This window comes from Balaenoptera borealis, assembly GCF_965194805.1.
Source record: "Balaenoptera borealis genome assembly, chromosome: 3".
Lineage (NCBI taxonomy): Eukaryota > Metazoa > Chordata > Mammalia > Artiodactyla > Balaenopteridae > Balaenoptera > Balaenoptera borealis.
The window spans coordinates 28591481-28614881 of NC_138866.1; the positions used below are offsets into that span (position 1 = coordinate 28591481).

General features: G+C 44.8%; 1 protein-coding gene across 4 annotated transcripts in view; it reads left to right on the forward strand.

Moving 5' to 3' along the window:
- Window positions 1–23401, forward strand: part of HEATR4 (HEAT repeat containing 4) — a 91632-nt gene that overhangs the window by 41390 nt on the left and 26841 nt on the right. For 2 of the 4 annotated variants that reach the window (XM_082383871.1, XM_082383873.1), the window contains 8 exons: window positions 9932–10881; window positions 11828–12018; window positions 13045–13185; window positions 14487–14690; window positions 16040–16183; window positions 20317–20496; window positions 21378–21538; window positions 22183–22287. In XM_082383871.1, coding sequence (XP_082239997.1) covers window positions 10001–10881; window positions 11828–12018; window positions 13045–13185; window positions 14487–14690; window positions 16040–16183; window positions 20317–20496; window positions 21378–21538; window positions 22183–22287 — 2007 coding nt within the window. In that variant the 5' untranslated portion in view covers window positions 9932–10000. Of the gene's footprint in view, window positions 1–346; window positions 485–888; window positions 1005–9931; window positions 10882–11827; window positions 12019–13044; window positions 13186–14486; window positions 14691–16039; window positions 16184–20316; window positions 20497–21377; window positions 21539–22182; window positions 22288–23401 lie in introns of those variants that run through there. The other 2 variants (XM_082383872.1, XM_082383870.1) reach the window with 2 other exon arrangements.

The following is a 23401-nucleotide window of genomic DNA, read 5'->3' on the forward strand; positions in this document are numbered from 1 at the left end:
CTCGTGCAGCGTGGGCTGGACCGGGCTGCCCCTGAAGGAACCTGGCACTTAACAAAGTGTCCAGTCTCCAAAATTAATGTAATAGGGCAGGGCGCGCCGGCCGGACCCCGGGGCCTCCATGATGTAGGAGCGTGAGGCCACCGCCGCCTCCTGCAGCCAGCCGCCCGATTGGCTTCGACGCGGGCCCAGGGCCGACCGGGGCGACCCCGGCCTCTGCCCCCGCCCCCGCCCCCAGCCTAGCTGCTAAGGCAGACGGCAGCTGAGGCAGCGCCGGCCCCTCGGCGGGACCGAGCCCCTGAGCCTGCCCGGGATCCTCTGGTGGAGCGGGGCAGCGAGCAGCCCTTGGCGCGCAGCCGTTGCTGTACGCAGTTACCCTGGGCGACCGGTTACCGTGAGAACCCCAAAGCGGGAAGGTTAGAGAGGCGATTAGCAGTCCTGCTCCGCCACCTGTTTGCCCGGCGTTGGTCCTCCAGCGGAGAGTGAGGTAAGAGGTGAATCAGATCACGGCCTTCTCCCTGGGGCCCTCCAGGCCCTCCGCAGCCTCCTGCCAGCAGGTGCCCTGGGGAGCCCCAGGACAGGCTGGGGGCTCTGTCCTGTAGGGCTTCAGAGCCCTTGCCAAGGCTGCCCACTGGCGGGGCCCAGGCCTTGACGCAGTGGTGAACCTCTCCCCCATGCCCGCCTCTGCGACCTAATGGCAGCGGTAGTCTGCCTGGGTCGCAGTCTGTGGGACCTGACCCCCGCCTTTTGGGCGGCCTGAGGAGCCTGAGGGACCCCTGAGGGCCAGTTGGGTCCTGGACACCTTGCTCCCTCAGTGATGACGGCTGGGCAGGGTCTAGGGACCCGGCCCTGAGGGTGAAAGTTGTGCCTTGGGACCTTGCCCTTTCAGGCCGGAACAGAGAATAACATTTGTTTGGTGGAGATTTATGAGAACATCTTTACCTGACCTTGACCTGACCTGACCTCTCAAGAACAAAGGATCTGGAACATCCCTGGTGGTCCAGTGGGTAAGACTCCCCGCTCCCAATGCAGGGGCTCGGGGTTCGATCCCTGGTCGGGGAACTAGATCCCGCAAGCATGCCGCAACTAAGACCCGGCGCAGACTAAATAAATACATACATTTTTTTTTTTTTTAAAAAGGATCTAACATCAAGAAGTTTGCAACAACTCACCACGCCCCCTCCACCTTTCCTATAAAAGCGCTTTGCTGAACGCTTTAGGGGAGTTTGGGGTTTTTAAGGCATGAGCCACCAATCTCCTTGCATGGCCCTGCAATAAACCTTTCTCTGTTCCAAACTCCAACGTTTTGGTATTGTTTGGCCTCATTGTGCGTCAGGCACATGGACTTATGTTCGGTAATATTCATAGCCAGAGGAGTGGACTGGAATTGAGTTTTGTCACTTTGAGTAATTCACATCGGCTAATAATCATAGGTCTTTTCATTTAAAAATGTCCACCATAAAAAAAAAAAAGGACCTCCCTGGTGGTCCAGTGGTTAAGACACTGCTCTTCCAATGCAGGGGGCATGAGTTCGATCCCTGTTAGGGGAAGTTCTCCATGCTGTGCGGCACGGCCAAAAAAAAAATTGAAAATAAAAATCAAATGTGCACCATGGTGTTTTGCTTGTATGTTATTTGTCTATTATGATTATTTTTCCACACCATTCCACAACTAAGGGGCCTGGCGTCTTACTAACTGTGTGACCTCACTTTCATTCCTTATGGGTGTAAAAACAGCCAAATGAGGTAATAGTTGTTATTTTGTTATCCGAACTCATATTGCTCCATTTAGGCAAACGTTATCTCCCTCTCGCCCTGGACTGCTCACCTTTTCCCACTATTTCATAAGCTATGGGTTCCATCCAGTGGTGAATTTTTCATCAAACTTAACTGCAGGCCCTTTCCAAGGCCTTGTACTTGATTCTACATTCATGAATTCATATCCTTTCTATTAGAGAAACCTGCAAATTGTATAAGCTTCAAGCCCACAAAACCTGTGTTTGCCTCTGCTCCTAATAAGGCCACCCCCATGAACTTCCCAGACAAGACTTTTTACCTAGTTTCAAATGTTCTCCTGTCCTGCTGGTCATTAATCATGCAACTCCCTTTAGCTCTAATTACTTTTGTACTGGTTCTGTGGGATACTTCACAGTGTATTTTGTGCACAAGAGACTCAAACTAAAGATGGTAAATAATAATAGCTAACTCTTAATCCTTACAAGAACCTTATGAGAAAATTAAGGCCCAGAGAGGTGAATTTATTTGCTGAAGATCACACAGCTAGAAAGTGGAAATGCTGGGATTTATACCTTTGCAATCCAATTCCAGAGCCTGTGCTCTGAACCATTATGCTTTGTCTCTCACATGATGATGTCCTAGTTGAGAAGATTTGGGAAACAGACATTCATATACTGTTGGTGGATGTATACACTGGTATGACCTTTTCAGAGCAACCTGGTTAAAAATATTTAAAAGATGCATTCTCTTTGACTCACAATTCCACTTCTAGAAACTTTGCCTAAATAAACATTCATAAATGTGCGTAGATATTTGGCTATACCAATGTTTACCATATCGTTGTTTTGTTTTTGTTTTTTTAAAATTTTATTTATTTATGGCTGTGTTGGGTCTTCGTTTCTGTGCGAGGGCTTTCTCTAGTTGCGGCAAGCGGGGGCCACTTCTCATCGCGGTGCGCGGGCCTCTCACTATCGCGGCCTCTCTTGTTGCGGAGCACAGGCTCCAGACGCGCAGGCTCAGTAGTTGTGGCTCACGGGCCTAGTTGCTCCGCGGCATGTGGGATCTTCCCAGACCAGGGCTCAAACCCGTGTCGCCTGCATTGACGGGCAGATTCTCAACCACTGCGCCACCAGGGAAGCCTCCATATCGTTGTTTTAATAGAGGAAAAAGAAACTAGCAATATAAATTTGGTTTAGTCAATTTAATTGTGATGCATTAATGCAACAGAAGAGATGTAGCAATTAAAAATGATATAGCAGAAGAATATGAGGAGGAAATTTTCATGACGTTGAAAGCAGGTAGAGAACAGTTTGTATAACTTAAGTGTATATATATATATATATATATATATATATATAAACATTAAAAAAAAAAAAAAAGACTAGTAGAAAGCTACCCTAAACTGTTGTCTCTTAGGCTTTGGGGTATCATGAGTAGTTTTTAATAAATTTTTAAATTTAATTTTATTTATTTTTGGTTATGTTGGGTCTTTGTTGCTGCATGCAGGCTTTCTCTAGTTGTGGCAAGTGGGGGCTACACTTCATTGCGGTGCGCGGGCTTCTCATTGTGGTGGCTTGTTGTGGAGCACGGGCTCTAGGCGCACGGGCTTCAGTAGTTGTGGCACGCAGGCTCAGTAGTTGTGGCTCACGGGCTCTAGAGCACAGGCTCTGTAGTTGTGGCGCACAGGCTTAGCTGCTCCGCGGCATGTGGGATCCTCCCGGACCAGGGCTCGAACCAGTGTCCCCTGCATTGGCAGGCGGATTCTCAACCACTGCGCCACCAGGGAAATCCCATGAGTAGTTTTAATTTTCTTCTTTGTGCAGAATTTCTATCACCAAAAAACACATGGCTTTTATAATTAAACAGGGTTGGTTTTTTTAAACTGTGGTAATACACAAAGATGAAATTTACCATTTTAAAATGCATAGTTACCTAAGTACATTCACATTGTTGTGCAACCTTTAACCCTATCTCCTTTTTCATCACCCAAACTGAAATTCTGTACCTATTAAACAACTCCTCATTCCTCCCTCTCCACCACAGCCCCTTGGACATCATTATTCCACTTTCTGTAGCTATTATTTGACTATTCTAAGTACCTTAGATAAGTGGAATCATACAGTATTTGTCCTTTTGTGTCTGGCTTATTTCACTTTGCATGTCTTCCAGGTTCACCCATATATGTAGAATGTATTGGCATTTTATTCCTTTTTAAAGCTGAATAATATTCTATTGTATGTATATACCACATTTTGTTTATCCATTCATCCATCGATGGACATTTAGGTTGCTTCCACCTTTTGGCTGTTGTGAATACGCTATGAGCATGGGCGTACAAACATCTGTATGAGCCTCTGCTTTCAATTCTTTGGGTATATACCCAGAAATGGAATTGCTGGATCACATGGTAATTTTAATTTCTTGAGGAACCTTAACCAGTGTTTTAATATTCAATTTTTTAATTCTTTCATTCATTTCATCTCAGAGAACATGTCCTTTCACTCTTTTGTGAGGGACCCAGGATCTGAGCACAAATTGAGCCCTAGCACTAAAGTTAGTGCTCAGGTTGGTCAGCAAGAGACGGTGACCTTGGGGCTTCCCTGGTGGCGCAGTGGTTGAGAATCTGCCTGCTAATGCAGGGGACACGGGTTCGAGCCCTGATTCTGGGAGGATCCCACATGCCACGGAGCAACTAGGCCCGTGAGCCACAACTACTGAGCCTGCGCGTCTGGAGCTTGTGCTCCGCAACAAGAGAGGCCGCGATAGTGAGAGACCCGCGCATCGCGATGAAGAGTGGCCCCCGCTCGCCGCAACTAGAGAAAGCCCTCGCACAGAAACTAAGACCCAACACAGCCAAAAATAAAGAAATAAATAAATTAAAAAAAAAAAAAAAAGAGACGGTGACCACCTGAATAGCACAGCCCCAGATCAACGAGACAGACAGAACTTTATGGCCAGAAATCTTCTTTACTGTCAGGACAAATTAGTTCTTTTCACAAGGGGAAGCCTGAAAACCAGTATTCTGTAGGCCTGGAATTTTATTATTAAAAATATAGGACTTGAAGAGTCCCCTTGTAAAAAAAATAGTGTTATTGGCTGACAACCTAGCCAGAATTTGGGAAGCAGGGGAGATGGAACTGAACTGTGTGAAGGAAGGAGATTAAGCAGGGGCAGAGATGAAAGGGGAATGGGAAAGGTCCCAAAGACACTCATTCTGCTTTACTGTTTGTTCTATCAACCTGGTGGTCTGAAGCATGCCAGAGCTGGGTGTTCATGTGTTCCCTTGCTTTGTCTCTTTCTCAGTAGGACTTATGAATGAATGGGGGCGGGGGGAGGGGACATTGAGCTGCATAGACCTAGAGGTTTATTTTTCAAAGGATGACCAAGAAATCCATTTTGCCACCAATCAGTAAATACAATGCAACTTCCCAAAGCTCAATTTACAAAGAAGGAAATTTAATAAATAGCTGAAGATACCCCTGATTGAACCCACAGGTTCTGTGAGTAGACTCATGGAATTTTAAGAGGTGGTTGCCTAGTAACCAATATAAGCAGCTTTGGAACCTAAAACTAAGGAAGGTTTAAGATGGAAGAAGCTTGCTTCCCTTTGAAGACTGTGTGTGGGAAGCCACTTTGAAGGTAGTTTCAAAACACTGCTGCTTCATCAGTATGTGAAAGGAGCTTATTAGCATCAGATGAATGATGAGAGGCAGACAGAAGTAGTTGAAAATATTTTGGATTAAGTGTCAAAGTGTCAGTGTGTTGCTTCAGGTACTAAGCAGTACTGTGATCTTAGTCACATGTCTGCTCTCCAGACCTTGGTTTTGAAACCTAATATAAAAGAGTTGTAACAGATTATCTTTATGGCAGCATTTCCAGAGTAATCTCATGAGACAGCAGTATATCTGTATGAGTGCATGGCAAAGAATGGGAATTAGAAAGTAGAGGGGAGGGAATTCCCTGGCAGTCCAGTGGTTAGGACTTTCACTGCTGTGGCCCAGGTTCAGTCCCTGGTAGGGGAACTAAAATCCCCCAAGCCACTTGGCATGCCAAAAAAAAAAAAGGAAAGAAAAAAAAGAAAAAGAAAGTAGAGGGGAAAAAAAATGAAGGGAACTTTCTGTTAAGAAAGAGGCAGCAGGGACCCCCCTGATGGCACAGTGGTTAAGAATCCACCTGCCAATGCAGGGCACACGGGTTCGAGCCCTGGTCTGAGAGGATCCCACATGCCACAGAGCAACTAAGCCCCCGCGCCACAACTACTGAGCCTGCGCTCTAGAGCCCGTGAGCCGCAACTACTGAGCCTGTGCGCCACAACTACTGAAGCCCACGTGCCACAACTACTGAAGACTGCACACCTAGAGCTTGTGCTCCGCAACAAGAGAAGCCACCGCAATGAGAAGCCCACGCACCGCAACGAAGAGTAGCCCCCGCTCGCCGCAACTAGAGAAAGCCCATGTGCAGCAACGAAGACCCAACACAGCCAAAAAATAAATTAATTAATTTTAAAAATACTTTACTTAAAAAAAAAAAAAAAAAAAGAGGCAGCAGAGAGAGGGTATTTGAAATAAGCCAGGTTAAGAGGCTGTGTTCCCTGATCCCACTCTCCCCACTAACCAAACTTCCTTCACAAATCCCACAGATACGTTTTGGAGCTATGGTTTCTCTAAATTTAATGTGTATAAAAACCTCTGAGAGCTTGTTAAAATGCAGATCTCTAGGCTTCACTTGCAGCCTACTGAATCAATATTCTAGAGTGTGGGACACAGGAATCTGCATTTTAACAAAATCCTCAGGTGATCTTGATGCAGGTCCTTTAACTGTATCTAACAAGCACTGTCACAGAAGCTGACTGTCCCCTCTTGGGCCCTTCCTCAGAACTTCAGAATCTGTGGGTGTAGATCAGAGTGTATTATTTGTCTAAAACTCTCAGAAGATGGGACTTCTGTGGTGGTCCAGTGGATAAGACTCCACACTCCCAATGCAGGGGGCCCGGGTTCCATCCCTGGTCAGGGAACTAGATCCCGCATGCCGCAACTAATAAGTCCACGTGCCGCAACTAAAATCCCAAGTGCTGCAACTAAGAAGATCCCACATGCTGTGACGAAGACCCCGCGTGACACAACTAAGACCTGGCGCAGCCAAAATAAACTAAATAAATAAATAAATAAATATTTTTTTTTAAAAAAACCTCTCAGAAGATACTGTGCTAAGGTTTATAGCCTTTTCTTCTGTGGCAGTTTCCACTGCTTTAGTAACAGAAGGAAAAAAGCAAGATATTACTCCTTTCAGCATGCATTATTTAGCCCACTTCAACTATTTCTGCAGAATAAAGGCAACAGACCAGGGGGTGAGGGTAGGGGACTGGGAAGGTGAACAGAAGAGTGGAACTAAATTTGGAACCTCTGAGATAGCACCCATTTTGAGTCTGGATTTTTATATCAGGTTTAACTGGACACATGTGGCATAAACCTTCCAGCCCCACTCCTGCCTGTCTAGCCAAGTTCCTAGAAGTGCAAGAGATAATCTGGTGGTTGCTACTTACCAGATTACAGGGCCTGATCTGCAGTTATGCCAGGTTTGAATACCTGTAGGATGTAATTTATTCAATTTCTCATGCTGTCAGTGCACAAAAGCACCTGGAACCTGCCACTCTGCTTTTGGTTCTTAAGGGCTATTTGTTGGGAGGGGACCCTGCCTCAATGTTAGTCCAAGTAACATTTAAGTTTGGATAGTATGGAGCTTCCAAACTCTGTTTGTAGGTCTTTTCTTCCCTCTCTTAATTGCCTAGGGCCCCAGTATTCCTAAACTTTTCCCTAAGTGCCCAGTGCATCTACCTGTGGGGCCCCAGAGAGTTGCCTTCTAAGGACAATACTCCAGGCTCTAAATCAATAACAATTCCTCACAGTTATGTAATACTTTGCAGCTTGCAGAGAACTTTCATACATGTTCCCTAATTTTGAGCTTCATATCAACACTAAATTAGAACAGGTATCAGACTCTATTTTCAGATTGGCAAACTAAGGCAAACAAGGGATATTAAATCATTTAAACATGGCTGGGAAGTGCAGAACCTGGCCTGACACTTGTCTTCTGACTCTAAGTCCATCCAGGACAGACCTCTTTTGACCAAACCTTAGAACATTTTGTCCTGTCCCAATTCCTTTACAAAAACATATCTATCATGTGTTTCATCCTTTTTCAACAAGCCAGTATCTTAGATGATGATAACTATTCCTTGAGAATTTATAATAACTGATAATGATAACATGGTATTCTTTCTGTGATGATAGCATTGTAACCAAAGATTCTGTATGTCACAGGCTAAAGGGCATATATCTGGGGACATCCCAAATCATTCCATATAGGTAGTCATCTTAGGGTGAAACCAGTCCTCATTCTGTTTTTCAAGTGTTTAGGCTCAAAATGCCCCCTGACTTAGGAGCAAGATACTGACACACTGATATGTTAAGAATAAGATGTTCTATTAGGCAATACACAAGGCAGGAGAACACTAATATTGTGTTCATTTCGCAGTTCATTTTCAACCAGTGAGAGTAGACACTGTTTAAAGAAAAACAGCACCTTGTGACCACCCTCTAGCCTTGCCCTAATTTTTTTAGTCTGACTTTTACTGGTAGCCATGTTGCCTTCGTGATTGTGAAGAGATGGAACAACTAAATTTAATCTTATGTGCAAAAATTCCTGGAGGGACATCACATTAATCATGTGTGACTTAATGTGAGTTAGGTCATTAATTCTGGCCTAGTGACATCTAGGTAAAAGCTGACCCTTACCAAAAAGACACACCAAGAGGACAGATTTAATACACAGAAGACAATGGAATAAATCAAGCCCTAAAAAGAGAAGGTACAGTGCTGGGTGTTGTGAAAGAGAGAAGAGTCAGATCCAGGCTAAGGGGTACCCTGTGCACAGGGCAGGAAAGGCAGGAGTTGGCACTAAGCACAACAGAATAATGGTCTCACCTTCATGCTTGGGGCAGAGGTGGGGGGGCAGTGTCACCTGCCCCTGGGAATGGCAAGACCAACAAAATGAGTGGTAGGGAGCCAAAGCCAGTGTGGCACAGAAGTTAAGTGCTCTGGGGTGGAATCTAGCAGCTGACTTTGAAGCCTGACTCTGCTACTTATGGCCTATGTGATCTGAAGTAATTTACCTACCTCTCTGAGCCTCAGCTTCTTCCCACAGGCAATAAAGACCATAATATCATCCCAGTGTAAAGCCCTTAGCAAAGTACTCATAATTGTCAATTATCATTATTAGGCCAAGGAAGTGCTTCAGAAGGAAAAATTTTTTAAAAGCACTAACTCTAGGCATTTGTTCTCTACAGTGTTTTCCATGCTAGCTAAAACCTGGAAACAACTTGCCTGATAATTAAGAGCTAAGGTGATTTACCTATTTGATAAAATATTCTGTAGCTGTAAAACATTTTAACAATGAAGACTGTGTTAACAATATAGAAAAGTACTGGGTGACTCTGAAGGACAACAGACTGGAGACGTGGTCCTTACGGTGCAGTTAAGGAGCCAAATATTTAACGATGTGACGTGTCACAGGGTTAAAAGTTAAAATAACTGGAATGGACTAGGAGTGATTTGTAAATTTGTGTATGACACGGAGGCCTGGATAGGTCAAGAAAGAGTTACGGAGTAGGGAGGAATTGAGCTGGGCCTGGAAGAATGGACAGAATTTGTGTCAAGTATGGAAGAAAGGCGTCACATGGCACAGAAGGAAGATCTCCTTGTGGAGGGAAGAACACTCAGAGAAGAGCTAGGAGAGTCGAGAGGAGAGGTTACATGTCAGGACAAGGTCATAAACTGGGGCCATACTCAGGGAGAACCCTGAATGCCAGGCTGAGTTGTCTGAACTTTACGCTGTGAGTTCTTTGAACAGGGAGAAAGCAACTTTTGGGGAAAAACTGGAAACCTGGGATACTGCTGAAAAGCAGTAATCCCTCATAAGGAGATGAGGGTCTAAACTTTGGGACAAATGTGAGAACTGTAAGCAAAGGTCTGAACAAGGACCATTTCAAATGTTGCAGCATTTCTTTCTTTTGTCTTTCTAATGCCCATGGCTTCCCCCCTCCCCTACCTGTTCTCCAAGTTCTTTTCTTACTGACTGCTGCGGGCTACCAATTTCTACTGACCTAGAGCTCTCACCAGTTCTTCCCATCCCCTTAACAGGTGCCTGGTCATGCCTCCAGGTCCTCCACTGGACCAGGCAGTGTGGAAGGAAGCATTTGCTGGGAAACAATGACTAAGACCGAGAAGGGAAAGACCTTTCTCTCCCAGCATTTCCGTCAGTCACTCTCCCCACGGCTGGGATGGGGCATGATTTTCTCCTACTTAAAACCAAGAAACAAGGAGGAGTGCGCCTCCGTTTCCAGTGTGCCTCCAGTCTTCCACTCCAGCCCGCAGCACTGTGCAAACCTCAAGAACCTATATTTGAAACAGGCAGCTGCAAACCTCACCTTTTCGCAGGAGGTGGTGCAGCAGCGAGGGCTGGCCAGCATTCCTTACAGCCGATACAGCTTTGACCATCTCTACGATGCAGACAGCATCATCCAGCCTCCCCAAGTCAGGAAGCCCCGACCTGAGAAGCCCATCAGCTTCAAGTTCTTGGATTTTTCAGGTCCCTCAACAAGGGTCACCTCCCAGGCTATGAAGACGGAAAGCTCTGCCAATCTTAAGAAGCTGAAGAAATCAAAGCCAGCAAGCGCAGTCCAGGAAGCATCTGGTCCTCTCAATCTTCATCCAAGCAGGGAGCTGGACGTGCTGGATCTGTCACTTTCTCCAGATGTGAACCTGGAGGAGAGGGAAACCTGGCTTCCACCTCCTGAGAAGGAGGCCAGAGCATGGCAGGCTGTCGTGCTGGAAAAGCTTAACAAGCGCACTGCCCGATGGATCCAGAGCAAGCGTCCTCTGAGGCCTGGGGTGTCCCCCAGTAAGTGGCAGAGCTTCTTGCACCAGCAATACGACTGGAGCCACATCCGGGATGAGCTCACTTCCTCCAGTGACCTGGAGCTCTTAAAACAGCTGGAGGAAGAAGAGACAGCAGAATTTGAGGATCGAAGTGTCGTTCTGCCCACCCAGGAGGAAAAGAAGCCAGAGCTGCTGCTTCCTATCTATTATAGGTAGACTGGCTGGGGCCTCGGGCGCGCCTTTGAGAATCCCTGGCTCCCCTTCAAGGACTCCTGGGTGGCCTCACACTCCTTACTTCAGAACACACTGTCACATTAACCTCCTGTGTTTTCCACCACCAACCTGCTAAGATTTCCACAAAGTAAGGTTTCGCAACCTCAGCACTCCTGACGTGCTGGGCTGGATGATTCTTTGTTGTGGGGCTGGTCCTGTGCACTGTAGGATGTTTAGCAGCAGCCTACTGCATGCCAGTAGCACTCTCCAGGTGTGACAACCAAAGATGTCTCCAGACATTGACACATGTCCCTTTGAGGGACAAAGCTGCTCCCAGCTGAGAACCACTGCCTTTAAAGGAATGGGTTCTCAGCCTTTCCCAGCAGACTGAGCCATTCTGCTGTTCCAGGTACTATCCAGGTGCTCCTAGAAACGAATCCATGGTGGGAGTGAGGAAGGCAGAGACCTCATGAGGTTTGGTCCTGCCTCAGTCTGAATAAGGAGCCAGTGTGTCAACTGACTCGAAAACAGACTGGCAGCAGGATGGAGAAATAAGCTTAGAGAAGAGGATTGCTGCACGTTTCTCACATTGCTTCCTTTTCATTTATAACTGGAAGGAAGACTGGAGCTATAACATCCCTGATTCCTAAAAGAGAACTAAAAATAAGTGGAAACATTTATTTATTCATTTGTTGGACAAATATAAATTGCATTGCCACCACTTTCCAGGCACTCTGCAAAGTGCTGGAAATACAATGTAAATGAACCGACATGGACCTATCCTTTAAAGAGCTTACAGTCTATCCACTAAATAACCACACACATAATAGGTAAAGTGAGGTAATGTAGGAGGTGGGTTCCCTTCCCCAAGTCCATGCACCCTCTAAGGGCACCAGTATTAAAGCTACCTGTCCCCCCTTTTCTCCCCATGTCACTCATTCCAAGATTGCCCAATTACTTGCTGCAAGTGCAGACAGTTGAAAGCATGCCTGGCATCAATAAGACTGCTGAGGACATCGATGGAAAGGGGAGCGTCTACCAGCCCCCAAGGCAGAGCCACTTCCGACAGGTGAATCCCCGAGCTGGAAAGTTTGCTTACTCCACAGACAACACCTTTGAACAGGAGATTTACTTCGGTAATGGAGCTGGGGCCCTGTAGTGGGGGCCGAGGGGGACATGGAGCAGGGAGGTGGAAGGTAGCTGGGGGATAAAACAGTCATGGGTGTGGATAAGAGGCCCTGGATGAACCAAGTGTTCATGTTGACACCTCCTGGTTACTAGCTCAGGAGGTTTTTTTTGGGGTTTGTGGGGTGGAGGCCGGGGACAGGGGGTAGGTATCTGATAGGAAGGAAACTCTTCTTCCTCTTTCCCCTCTCTCTATCCCTTTATGTTTACTAAAGAGGTAGTGGAGGTAGGATTGCAAAGTAAGCAAGATTCAGCTTTGGGAACAACCTACCTCTTCTCTGTTCTCCCTTCTCTCACTGAGATAATTCCCCCAATGAGGTGCTATGTTGGAAAAAACAATCACAGGCTCTGGAGATCTGAGCTTAAAGCCTGGCTTAGCCCCTTCCTACTAACCTTCAGCAAATTATATAAGCCGTCTGAGCCTTACATACCTTATTTGTAAAACAATATTAACAAAAATGCACTTTAAGTAGACAAGAAATATTGTGCTTCTTGCCCGATACCCATGAATGTCCACTACCTTCCCCTTCCATCCTGCTATCCTTTAGATGCCTGGGCTTCCAGGATACACAATCTAGGACTGCACGTTCCAAGCTGTTTATTCTTCCCTACCCCCATCTTGTTCTGAAACTGCTTTCAACTGAAAGTCTTCTTAAAATGTTTAACAAAATTATTCAGACAAAGGTATTTATGACTGATAAAAGATGAATTAGGTAACCCTTCATTAGTATCTAGCTTTTCATAGGGGACAATGCCTGTAAGTTAGGTTCTGACTTGGCTTCCAGGCTTTTATGAGGCCACCAGGTCATACTTCCAAGCAACAGTCACCTTCAAGGGATGCCCCCAGAGCATGGCAGTCATGAGTCCTAGAGGCTTAGAGTAGGGCAAAAGGAAATTGGGTCTGATCCTGGTGACCAAAAACCCAGGAAGAAAGGAAGGAGGCAGGTTCTAGGGACTCATTATTTATCTGTTCACAGATAAAGTCCAGATCATCCACCAGATTGGTGCAAAGAGAGACCAGATTTTCCTGGAAAACCTCAATCGATACAACAAGCAGCTATCTAAGGTCTTCCCTGAAACCCCAGAAAGGTGGACTTCCCAGCCAGTTCCTGAACCATGTAAGCAGGAAGCTGATAATGGGGGTAAAGGTGGAAGTAGGGTTAGTTCTTTAAGGCCCCTGTTTCATAGGCTGGGACACCACCAGCATCTAGGGGAGTCCCTTCCTACTAACTAAAAATCATCTCATAAAATTATAAAATACTAATTGTAACAGGAAAAGCCTTTGTGGCCCATACAGCTGAAATGAGACGGAACTTAGTTGTAACCAAGTGGTTTAGGGCCAGTAATGACTAATAAGACAGATCCCACCTTAATGCTTCCAAAGGAAGTACATCAAACCCCTGATCTAGCACTCTGCCCTTTTTCCTTGGGCTGGCTCTACCCTCCCACTCCATTCTCAGGCCCATACCTGCTTCAGGCCCTAGAATCAACCTGTGTTTCAAATTTCTGTTTCATGAGTACATCATTCTTCATTCTGTAAGTTAGGTAAGGTAGAGGGAAAGGAGTTAACCAAGAAATAAACTTATGAAACAAAAAGTGCCCATCCTCCAGAGACTATGTCTCCATTCCCCATGACTCTTTTGCAATGTCACCTTTCAGGTGGGCCCCCTGGTGTGCAGAAACTAGCAGCAGTAGTGAACCATTCTTTTTCCCACCAGCCCCAAACCTCTGTCTCCAGTGCTGCCTGGCTCTAGAGGCAATAGCCACTAGAGCAGAGGAAGTGCTAATGACGGCAGGTGTGGGCAGCTTCCACCAAACTCACACAGCCTCCTCCTTTGTTGAGGGCTACCATTATAAAGCAGTGAAGAAAGCATGTAGCAAAGCCTTGGGTTGGGTCTTGGCAAGTCACCTTCCAGGGCTTCAGCTGCCTCATTAAAACTGAGACACTAATCATTCCTACAGCAAGGCACTTGTAAACACTTAGCAGCTTATAGCACCATTCCTCCTCCCAAATTAAAAACATTAAAAAGAAAACTTAATAAATTAGGACTTAATGGCCAATTACATTCTACTTTAAATGGCAATATATCAAATATTGAATTTTATGAGCAAGCGTTGTTACATATAAACATATTTATATTCCTAAAGATTTATTAAACTTATAAAAAGGCTTATATGTATCTCAACTTTTCTTCCCCAAATTTCTCTGCCCCATCATCATGGCTTTATCATGTTTGTAGTCAGGACTTGTCATAACTCCCTATGGGACTTGTACTCAGTTTCCTACATAATCACAGGAAAGTTGGCTCTTGACAGTTTCGTTTTGCCTTAGTGCTAGCCAGGAATAGGAATGTGATGCTGGCTGGGAACGCAGGTTTAGGGCAGTGGGCAGAATGCCTCATACTGCTGCCCCGCACAGCTTGCAGGCCTGTGAAAGGAGCCATGCGCTGGACAGCTCTGCCCATACCAGCCAAGGATCTGCTGCTGCAGGTGGGTGAGGAGGACATGCCCATGAAGACCAGGAGACTGAAGAAGCAGGCAGAGTCACTGAAGGAGAATGTGACTTGGGAACTGGTGGCCCTGCGGAGGATGCTGCAGGAATGGAAGATGGGCTGGGCTCTAAGTGAGTGAAGGGGGTGGGGCGGGCGGGGGTCCTGACATATCAGCATGTTATTTGTGAAGGAGGAGGTTTTCACCTGGGACTAGTGTTTCTCAGTCTTTGAAAATCCATCCCTCTCTTGTGAAACATAAAAATCTGGTTGCCTCATCAAGGTTAGACTAGATAAGAGCTTTTCACACAATGACAGTTGCATTTATCTGGATACTTTTTGCATGGGCAGATTTTACATCAGTAATTTGTGGAAACTCATTATGCTGAGAACTCTTCACAGGCAGAGACCCTATCTCACTGACCTCTGAAACTTTGCACTCAATAAATGATGCATGAAAGAAAGGGTGAAATGTGCTGCTCAAGCAATGGAAATGCAGTGATCAAAAGAAACTTCAGTTGGCTGTGGCATATACAACCCTTTTCCAAAATTCATTTGTAAATTTGGGATTATCATATATTTACTTTGCCTTCAGCGATATGGGAATAGAAGGCTGAGTGCCTGGGACAGAGGAAGGGTCCAGCAAGGAGTGTTGAAAGCTGCAAGCTTTGAAGACTCAAGGGCTGCTGGCTTTCAGAACACGAAAAACTAGTTTAGTTAGTGCAGGAAAAAGAGAGGTGATCCATCACATAAACTGGCTCAGGTAAACAAAAACAGGGTTGGAAAAGAGATTCTGAGTAAAAGCTACCAGTAGGGAGCACCTACAGGTGGTGGGAGCACTGAAATAAAAGCTCCAAAGCTATAAAGAGAGCAGTTAGCAATAAAAGGAAGAAGCCCTTGAAAGCCAGATGGAAGAGCCCTCGAAGTCAGGGAAACCTAATGATAACCACAATCATTAACATGTGAGCCCTTATTATCTTGCAGGCATTTTGCTAAACACTTTGTCCAGTTAACTCATTTAACACTCAACGTAACTCAATACAGTGGGTTCCAGCATTATTCTCATCTTACAAATGAGAAATCTCAAGCCCAGTGAGGTTAAGTAACTTATCCAAGGCCACATAGCTAGTAATTGTGATTCCAAACCAGGTATGTCTGACGACAAAGTACCCTTAACCACTATGTTTTATTGCACCTAAATATTTACCAGGTGATAACAATAAAGTTATTTAAGCCAAAAAAGAAAAAAAAAAGAATATAGGATGGGATTAGGAGTTTTGTTTGGGAACTACCTAAGAGGGTACATGGATCATCAGAGAAATAACTTCCCTCAGGACAGGACTCCATCTCTGGAGCCCTTTATTCTTCTGAGCTGTTTTGCTTGAATTGTCCTAGGGGAAGGGGACTTCTTGTCACCTGCCTGCAGCACAATATCTAGCCCTAACCAGGTGGTTCTCTTCTAATTTTCCTCCTCATGGTATAGTCATCGAGTGGCACCATAAAACAATAGAGGGCCTGCTGCAGAGCTTGGTGGACATCCATGATGACATCCGGATCCAAGCCATCATCACTTGTGCCACAGCTGCTTTAGAACGGCCCCGTATTGCCATCAGCCAGGGAGACTCAGGTGAGAGCCAGAACTGGACTGCTTGAGAATATAAGCAATTCACAGAGCCATAGAAATTTTGAACTGGCGGGGACCCTGAAGCTTATCTGAGATCATTTCACAAAATGGAAACCAAGATCCAGAGACTGGCCTGAATATACACAACTTATCAGTAATAGAGATGAATTTAAAATTCCTGACTTCTAGTCTAGTGCTTTTTGCACGAATTTCATCACCCTTTGATGCTCAGTAGCTTACAAGTAAGTTCACATTGTTCTACCTTGAGAGATCCCATTCATAATAGCCAAAAAGTATATGTGTATGTGTGTGAATGCACACACTTTTCTCCCGACTCCATTTTAGCTCTTCTTTTGACAGCACATCTCAAACTCAACATGTCCCAAACTGAACTCATCACCCTCTCCATAGACCCCTCCCCACATTCCACATCGCAATCAGCATCCCCACAATCCACGCAGTTTCTGAGCTAGGACGCTGGGAGTCATCCTGGACAAAGTCCTTCCTCTTCCCACAACCAATCGACCAATAAATTCTACAGATTCTGCTTCCTAAACATTTTATTACAAAAGAAATATAAAGTGTCATTATCAGTCAACACAGAGGAGTATAAAAAGAGGTGGGACTTCCCTGGTGGCTCAGTGAATCTTAAGAATCTGCCTGCCAATGCAGGGGACATGGGTTCGATCCCTGGTCCAGGAAGATCCCACATGCCGCGGAGGAACTAAGCCCCTGCACCACAAATACTGAGCCTGCACTCTAGAGTCCGCAAGCCACAATTACTGAGCCCACGCAACTACTGAAGCCCGTGTGCCTAGAGCCCCTGCTCCACAACAAGAGAAGCCACCGCAATGAGAAGTCCGTGCACTGCAACGAAGAGTAGCCCCCGCTCGGCACAACTAGAGAAAGCCCGCACGCAGCAACGAAGACCCAATGCAGCCAAAAAAATTAAAAAAAAAAAAGAGGTGATTACCTTCCCCCAACTCACTTCCCAGTTCCAATCCCACCCCCATGCCATTCCCCAGGGTAACCAATGTTTAGTTTGGCATTCCAGCACTTTCCCTATGCTTTTACAAACATATGCCAACATACATGTGAGCTTTTCTATTTATTACAAAAATGAGTGTTGAATTTTACCAGCCATTTTCTAGTTTCTTCTCCTTTAATTTGTGCATATAATGAATTCTGTTGTTAAACTCTTAGAATAAATCCTAATGGATCTTTCTTTTACTACTCCACTGGGTTTGATTTGTTAATATTTTAGAATGTTTTACTACATTTGTAAGTGAAATTGGTAGTTTTGTATTTATTTATACTATCTTTATCAAGTTTTAATTTTTACTAGCCTTGTAAAATGAATTAAGGACTTGGCCATTTTCCCCAATGGTCTGTAATCTTTTGAAAAAGAAATGTCAATAGTTTTTTCTTTGCTAGCAATAAGCAGTTAAAAAGGAAAATTTCCCATCTACAAGAGCCAGAACTGTAATCTACCAAGGAGCTGGCTTAACAAGACACAGGACCCAGATGACAGAAACTATAAAATGCTGCTGAAAGGACATAAAACCAACTGACTCTTACTAACCCCCAAGTGCCCTCTCAGAAACCACCTTTTGTGAGAAGCGTGGGCTGATACTTCTTCCTTCTCTGCTGATGGTAGCATCCTTTTAACAAAATTTTTATTTATTTTTATTTTTTATTTTTGGCTGCGCTGGGTCTTCGTTGCTGCGTGAGGTCTTTCTCTAGATGCAGCAAGCGGGGGCTACTCTTTGCTACGGTGAGCAGGCTTCTCATTGCGGTGGCTTCTCTTGTGGAGCATGGGCTCTAGGCGCATGGGCTTCAGTAGTTGCAGCACGCAGGCTTCAGTAGTTGCAGCGCATGGGCTCAGTAGTTGTGGCACAGGGGCTTAGCTGCTCCACGGCATGTGGGATCTTCCCAGACAAGGGATTGAACCTGTGTCCCCTGCACTGGCAGGCAGATTCTTAACCACTGCGCCACCAGGGAAGTCCGGTAGCATCCTGATATTATTCTGCCCTAGCATTTATCATTCTGTCATAATTGTCTGTTTACTTTTCTGCCATCTCTACCAAACAAGGAACTTCTTAGAGGTGGGGACTAATTTTATCTCTACAAAGTTTTCAGGTTTTTAAAGTTTCATTTCACTTATTTCCTGTCTTCTGAGTTCCAGATATGGGCATTTTAACTCCAGGTTTTCAAATTTGCTGCTCCCTCTGCTGGGAAACTCTACCTCTCCCTCTTTACCTGATTAACTTCTACACATACCCTTCAATTTTCAGCTAAGGTATCACTTCCTCTGAGGAGTTTTCCCTGCCCCACCACCCAGACTTGGTTTGATGTCCCTGCTATATGCTTCCACATGTACACATTTTTTATTTTAAACGCTTATTTCCTTGGGTATTAAATGGGATGATGTGTGTTAGTGCCTGGCACATAGAGAAAACCTTAAATAGGTGGCAAGAGATTATCTTGCCAAATCTTCAACATACATTAGAGAATACCTTTGTCATTCCCTGTCCTGGGTGTCTAGATTTTGATTTGTCTTATTTCCTCCCCACACCTTCCCAAAGAAAATTATCTTACTCATTATTTCTTGAAATAATTGACTTCTATCTGTTCCCCTGAAATGCACATATTTCCACCTAGCCCATTCTTAACAGATGGCACAGTGGCCCACAGTAGTAGCAAAAAGGACAGATTAGAAATTCTAAAACCTTAGCTATAGAACTCGCTCTGCCACATCTTGGGAAGTCAGTTAACCTCTCTGAACTTCAAATTCCTTATCTATAAAATGAAACTTGTTGTGGACAAAAGGTTAACAAAACACTTTCCCCTCCTACTTGAGAAATGAGCTTTAGTTAAATGCCTACCTGTTGTCCCAATAACCTGATAAGGATAGGAACTATCTTTGTAGGCAACATTGCTTATGCTAAAAATGAACCCTGGGCTTCCCTGGTGGCGCAGTGGTTGAGAATCTGCCTGCCAATGCAGGGGACACGGGTCTGGGAAGATCCCGCGTGCCGCGGAGCAGCTGGGCCCGTGAGCCACAGCTACTGAGCCTGCGCGTCTGGAGCCTGTGCTCCGCAACAAGGGAGGCCGCGATAGTGAGAGGCCCGCGCACCGTGATGAAGAGTGGCCCCCGCTCGCCACAACTAGAGAAAGCCCTCGCACAGAAACGAAGACCCAACACAGCCAAAAATAAATAAATGAATAAATAAATTAAAAATTAAAAAAAAAAATGAACCCTGACTGATAAATTACATCTGGACTGGGAAGAACTGTAAGTGAAATATACACGCCTGAAGGAGGCACCATCCTTTGGGCTCCCATGAATGCTGTAACTTATCAAAGCATGCCCTTTGAGGACTTTGGAATTATATCTATGGAGTTGTTATATAAAAGAGATAATAACTCTGGTGGAACATAAGACACATACTTGGGGATCGATTCCATGCTCCTGAGCTGTCCCCAGAAGGCTCCATGGAATGCTAGACAAACCACCTCAAGAACTCTTGCCAAAAGGAACGCCTGATGCTGTCCTGTTGGCAAACTATGCTTCCATCCTATTTCCTTCCAAAGATTAGTGCCATGTGTGGCTATGATAGTCTTGTGAGACTATTTAGTTAAACCTAAAAGGACTCCTGCAATACACATATTTCAGGTGAGCTCTGCAGTCATACCTGCCTTGCCTACTTCAATGAGGGTTAGAAGACTGAATGAGATAATGAATATGAAACACTATATAAGCAGCAAAGCACTACCTAAATATATTTGCTATTATTATTAAAAATACAAAAATATATAAATAGGTTGATTTTCATCACTAAAACTAATGGTGCTGGTCACCACAGCCTAGCTGGAAACATTCTCCTTTGGCTCGAATACAGCTCTGTAGAGGCCAGATGATAAAGGATTGGGAACAGGAATACCCAGCACAAAAGTCAGCCTTAAAATCCTGCCCATTGTAGGGGCTCAGCTAAACTCTAATTATATTAAGCAGCAGTAAACATCTGCAACTGAGACTGAGGCTGGCCACCATGTGACTACGGAAAAAGCTGTGTTTCAGAGAAAAAGCAAAGGGGCTAGCTAACACCCTCTTACTGGCTTTCTTTTGATCACAGACAAGGAACCCGTCAAAGCTCCATCTATCCAGGACTTGCCAGAGGTTCTACAGCCCCCCCTAAAGGCTGCTCTTTGTGACAAGAATGCCAATGTGCGGATGGCAGCGGCAGTATGCCAATATGCCATACAGTCCCATAATCTTCTTGCCCGGGAAATCATGCAGGCTGCCCTTTTGAAGGGTGAGTAACTCCTTGTTACTTCTGACCTGGAAATATGGGGTAAAGAGAGGACATCTCACCATCAGCTTTTCCTAATCCTTTCCTCTCCACCATCATGCTCTATGATGTCTACTGTATTGGGTCTGGGCTTCCATTAGATACTCAGAGATTTGTTCTTCCCAGGTACTTTACAAAATAGGTACACTGCCACCTAGTGGTACCTGGGCTAAACGTTTCATAGGTGCATTTGAACAGAAACCGTGTCCCCTTTCATACAACCAGATTTTCAATTGAAAAGATAATGTAATAATATTAAAGAATACGTTCTAAACATTTTTTAAATCACCACTTGAACACATCTTGCTTCCATTTTTGCACATTAACTTACAGGCACTGTCCACAAGCATTGTTGGAGTAATACAAGCAAAAAGGTTCTGTCAGATGATAGGCCCAAGGTGCCGAAATGCTCTGTCTGAAAGATGTACCTGCTTCTTGCATGGCAGCAGGGGTGGAGGACAACTGGCTGACCAGTTTGGCCTTCGGCATGGAGATACTCAACAATTTAATTCATCTGTCTTAAGAAAGCCTCCACTCCAGACTTCCCCATCTCTAGTGAGAGGGACAACTGTATCTCTCACCCAGGCCAGAAGTGCCTTCCTGCTGTTACCTAACAAAAACGTATTAGGATTTGACTTTTCAGGTTAAGATTTTCAGTCTATATTTAGAACCTTGATACAATCCATTTAAATGTGATTTAAATAAGGGATTGAATTTCGAGACAGGGGGCAGAAGGAAGTGAGATATCAGGCAGGTAGCAGTCTTGTGTACCAACCCAAAGGCTGCTCTCTCTGTGGGGAGAAGAGATCGCCATTCTGGACTCCTTTTTCACCCCACTGTGGCAGGTAATAGCGTGGACAGCTGGGCTGCAGCTCAGTGCCTGGCTCTGGAAGGTGCTGCCACTTACTCCGTGATTAAGAGGATCCTCCATCAGCTGTTTAACAAGAAGAATGAGGACACTGAGCAACAGTCCTGCATGCTCCTGAGCCATCTAAGTGGGAAGACAGTACGTGTCCATTACAGGGTCAGAGAAAGAAACCACGTTTCGGGGGAAAAATTGGGTCTTTGAGGTCGGTGCATGTAAGGAACTGAAAATGCAGGTGGTTGGGTAGGGATAATCTCAAGCACAGGTAAAACCGGACTAAGTGTGGGTGAACCAGGGTGTATACAAGGAAAAGTGACAACAGCTAGCTGAGAAAGGTGAGAAAAGTAGGCTGCAGATGGTTTCTAACTGTGTAGGCAAGAAAAGTTGTGATATGCAGAATTTGCTTCTGCTAGAAGTTTACCATTGAAAACCACACAGACCTACAATTCTGTTTACTTCCAGTAGAAATGTGAAACTCACAGATTGAGGCATATACAAATCATTTTAGGGGGAAAGATAGTTAAATTAAGAAGAGAAGGTCCCAGGAATTTTCTGTTCAGATTACTAAATCTGTATTTTGTTCCCTGATTTGTTCCCCAGAAATCAGTTGGCTTGGATGTAAGAGTGCCCCATTGTAAACCCACTCTTTCCTTTGCTAGCAACGGGCATCTCATGTGTTTGTGACATTAACTATGCTGGATGCCAGGTTAGGATATAACTTCTCCAAGGTTCCAGCATCTCTAAAAGTGATCATGGATATCCATACACGTCTTCCATTTCCTCAGACCCTGATACATACCATGCTTGCCGTGGAGCTGAATAGCCATCAATGGAAAGACCGGATTGTAGCCTGCCGAGCTCTCTCCCAGATTGGTGGAAATGTCAGTGTGGTAAGCCTTCTCTTCCTGTGTTTCCAGGACAGAAAGTCTAAGCAAAACTGAGCTAGGGAGCTCTTCCACTTTTTGCTGCTATCTAGTGTCCCATTCTTGCCAAACAGATCTCTGTTCCCATATTGCTACCTCTTACTCCTAACCCAGAATTATCTTCAAATGCCAGCATATTGTTCTATTACTTAAGCCACTGCTTCTCAGCCTGGTGGCAGTCCACAAACTGTTTGTAACCTACCTACAATGAAGTAAGCAAGAAAAAAAACAGAAAAGTTTAGAAACTTTTATAGTAATTTGACATTGCCTCCACATCAAGGTACTTTATAAGTATCAGTCAATACTGTCCCTACTTTCAAAAACCTGACATTAGAGTTAGAGTAGCAAGACTAACATACACAAATGATTTAAGAACAAGTGATAAATGTAATGTACTCAAAACTTTTCAGAGAGAGATTAGTGTGAGCTGAACCTATCAGTTAAAGTTCTGTGAAGGAAGGAGTGTCGGTCAGCTGAGCAAGACTTGGGACAGAACTGAAAAAAAGACTTCCAGGCATGGGAAACCCTGACCATCATTTAGGCTTTCACCTGACATCCTTCTTGCCATTATTTTAATATCAACTTCAGCTATCCAAATGGGATTTTTCCCTTCTTCCTATGTGCCACTATCTTTTCCTTATAACACTGAGTAAGTCCAAAATGGCCCAGAACACTGCTATTCCCATGAGAAGTGAGCACCCGCCATCTTGACCCTCACATTTTGATGTGGGAAGCACAAAACCTGGCCATTCAGTGTAATCAGTGTAATTCTAGTCTGGGTTAATTCTGCCTCGACTGCCATAGTAGTACTCTGCCGCTAAAGTCCTGGACCAGCAGCATAGGTATCACCTGGGAGTTTGCTGCAAGTGAAAAATCTCACCTCGGGTCAATTCAATCAGAACCTGCATTTAACAATACCATTTTAACAACATCTGATTAATTTGCACATTTGCCTCCTCAGCACTTGTTACTCAGGATGGCCAACTGAAAGTAAAAAGCCATGCAGAGCAAGGAGGGGGCGGGGTAAAGATGAGAACTTCACATCAGACTGCTGGGGTTAAGCAATATGTCCATCAGTCCT